At 38.6% G+C, this 3,490-nt stretch overlaps 1 protein-coding gene across 1 annotated transcript in view; it reads right to left on the bottom strand.

The window, feature by feature from the left end:
- LOC106880489 (synaptic vesicular amine transporter) overlaps positions 1–3,490 on the bottom strand; it is a 204,301-nt gene that overhangs the window by 3,508 nt on the left and 197,303 nt on the right. Inside the window, exons 12-13 of the mRNA XM_052972906.1 lie at positions 2,227–2,290; positions 431–550 (exon numbers count right to left, since the gene is read on the bottom strand). Of these exons, the coding sequence (XP_052828866.1) occupies positions 431–550; positions 2,227–2,290 (184 nt within the window). The remainder of the gene's footprint in view (positions 1–430; positions 551–2,226; positions 2,291–3,490) is intronic.

Consider the following 3,490-nt stretch of genomic DNA (forward strand, 5'->3'; position numbering starts at 1 on the left):
AGAGAGAGAGAGAGAGAGAGAGAGAGAGAGAGAAGGAGTGTGTATGTGAGAGAGAGAGAGAGAGAGATTTATGAAGTAAGTTCTCGGTGAAGCAAATCTTTGATGTAATCGAAATTTCTAGTTGTAACTTGTTGACTTCATTTCTTTTTCTGAACACACTCTATGTATAAATATATACACTCTATGTATAAATATATACAAAGTTGAAATGTGGTGACAGTAACAACAACACCAGCAGCGACCACAACCACTATGATCTACAAAGAAACCTCTACGTCGTTATTCGGCTGGCTAGAAATAGGTATGAAATCTCACCCTAGCATCTTAAAAAGAAAGGACAATTTCTTTTTAAGATGATAGGTATAGACAACAACAACAATATTAGTGAGACACATTCAACTGAACTGTTGGGATAGAAAGACGAACTTACCGACAGCAAATCCCAGACAAAATGCCACATCTGCAATGGCGTAAACGCTACCATAAACAGACACATGACGCAGATCCACCAAATGACCCATTAGCGGCATCATGGATGAATCCACCATTCCTGTGGAGAAGAAAGGAATTAGATGTTGCAAATGGAAACATCAAAATATTTTCGTTCACCAAAATAACACCTGGATGATTAACTTTGGTCAAAAAATGCCTAGGAAGATAATTACGAAATTCAAATGAATTAAAAATTAATTGCTGTGTATCTAGAGCTTAGGTAAACATGTTTCAGTGTTATTAGATCTCGTCGGGGAAGAATAGTTTTAGCAGTTTTACTCATCAGGTCTTACAAGGACTCGCAAGATTTTCAGTGAATGAACATTTGCAGGCATGATTAAAAGAATGACAGAAGAATTTCTCAAGGATGCCTTCAGCATGAAAAATATATTAGGTAGGGGGCTCACGTACTGAATGGAATAAAGCAAACGGTTTTATTAATTAAAATAACACCTACAATGGAAAGTGAGGTTGTACACCCCTCCACCATACACACATTATTTATTTAACTGTCTGTCTATCTATCTATCTATCTATCTATCTAGTGATTAAACAGGACAGCACACATCTCAAGTCATATACAATATTATTATAGGAAGAAATTCAAAATCTTTCAGCTGGTTCGGGAATATCCCCGAGTATGGGACATTCCGTTATCAGAGACAAATTGGGGGGAAAATATGAGAAATGGTATATATTAATGAGATGACGACATAGAGGAAGGGAGTAAAAGAATCAGGAGATGGAAAGAAGAAAGAAGGAAAAAGAAGCATAAAAGTTCATATTTGAACTTTCCGAAGTTATAGAAACCAGAGCATGAGTCCTTAGGTGCAATCCTGCGTAGATCCATGTGGAAAGGACTTACGCAGGATTGCACCTAAGGACTCATGCTCTGGTTTCTATAAATTCGGAAAGTTCAAATATGAACTTTTACGCTTGTTTTTCCTTCTCTCTTTCCATCTCCTTATTCTCGGGGATATCCGAGAAACAGCTGTAAGATTTTGAATTTCTTCCTACGACTTGAGACGTTTGCCTTGCCTTAATGTTTGCTGTCCTGTTTAACAGTTATATATCCACTGCATCAGAATTCTGCAATGGCCCCATAACTACCGTCTCGGCTATAACCTTGGAGCCCTAGTAATACGTTACAGTACTTGCTTAGCGTACCTAATCGTTTAGATCACCAGTGAACTAAACCCCTATACTTTGAATATATATATGGATACATATTCACACAAATTTAGCATTAGCAGCAGCTCTAAAGCAAAATCCTGTTCTATACAAATTAATTAACACATGCGTATTGTTGAAAAGCGAAAAGCTACAGTTTTTTTTTTCGTCCGGGTAAAACACAATATACTTCAGAGCGAGGCGAAAGAAATCACCCCGAAAGTGATCGCAAGAGCGAAGTATGCGTATTTCGCCGTTTTTGTGGATTGTCAGTGTTACGTATTCGTGTCACTTTCGAAACGAAGTGGAATTGGCCAGCCTGAAGCATATAGAGACAGCGTATAAACAATACATTTGATGGAAATGGTTAAAATAAGTAGTGTACGAAAAAGAACCTGGGTTCGACATAATGAACGAAAACCACGAAAGACTGTGGCATCGTATGACCGGAATCTAAATACTGGAATGGGAATAAGAATTTAAATAGAACCCCCAAAACAAACGCCCCCCCCCCACAAACCGCTTCTCAATAGACCACGTCGGCTCAATTAAGATAGTACTTACCAATTCCAAAACCTACAGCAATATGCGGCACTATTAAATGGAATATATTCTTGGCAAATGGAATCTAGAAGAAATATGTAAATTATTATTATAATTAATGAAATAAGAAGATGAGGCAAAGAAAAAAAAATGGAGAGAATGGAGAATTGGAAAGAGTGATTACGGCTGAAAAGGAACCGAACTCGAAGTGAATAAATAAGATCAAACCTCGTCTTAAATGGGTGACTTGTTTTTTATTTAGTTGCATCTTGTCTCATTGATTTTATTGTTACGTCGTACACAGCTAGTCATTGTTTTATAAATTGTATCATTGTGTTTTATTCTTAATCCCGTAGAAGTTTTGCTAATGTTTAGAGGAAATCTCAACGACATCATGATGAAGTCTCATTTATATCATAATGAAGTCTCGTTGATATGATGTAGTCTCGTTGATGTTTCATCAATGTTTCCTTTACATGTCGGTAATATCTCATCAAAGCGGTTTAAGTCCAAGTAAAAATTGATCTAGAAAACTTGTGATCAACGGCATTCCAGCCACGACCATCCTGTCCTTTTGTATAAGTTTCTTTAAAGATGGCATTGCCATTTGAGAGAATTTAGCTGCTCCTAATAACAGGATTGTGATATGATCGAGGGTCATTCGTTGGCTTGTGTCTCTTCATATATTTTTGTTATATTGTTTCTCTTCGCTCTTCCTCCGCATCTATTTCTCTCAATATGTCCATCTGTCTTCCGTTATGTCAGTCAGCATCTGGTATCCAGTTGTTTCATTGTGTCCGGTTATCTCCCCTTGTCTCTCATGCTTGCCTGTTGTCTCCAGTTATCTTTCCTTGGCTCTCTCTCTCGCTCTTCTTCTGACCCCTCCCCTCATTGAATGCCGCCATTGCCAACTGTCTCTTGCCATTTTATCTTTTCTGTATCGTCTTCTGTCATCACTAGGACAAGATTCGATCCTACTGCCGGAATCTTGAGCTTGTACCTTCTAACATGACCCTGGTTTAGCTAAAACATCGTAAACGAAAGTTGGTGAACGGAGACTGTGTGAGATTCTCTTGGAGGAACTGTTTTGATGTTACACTTCATCAGCCGCCATATTGAACCCGACCACGTGGTCATTGCGTGTTTGTAGTGGAGTCAGCAGCTGTCAGCGACAGGACCCAGTTTTTGGTCTGCGGTTTGATGACTTTCTTTCTTCCCTGCCACCAGCCTCGTAGACCAATAAAAGAGACGTGGACGACGCTTTCCCTTCCGTGACCACACCAAA

Source organism: Octopus bimaculoides, chromosome 14, assembly GCF_001194135.2.
Source record: "Octopus bimaculoides isolate UCB-OBI-ISO-001 chromosome 14, ASM119413v2, whole genome shotgun sequence".
NCBI classification, from domain to species: domain Eukaryota; kingdom Metazoa; phylum Mollusca; class Cephalopoda; order Octopoda; family Octopodidae; genus Octopus; species Octopus bimaculoides.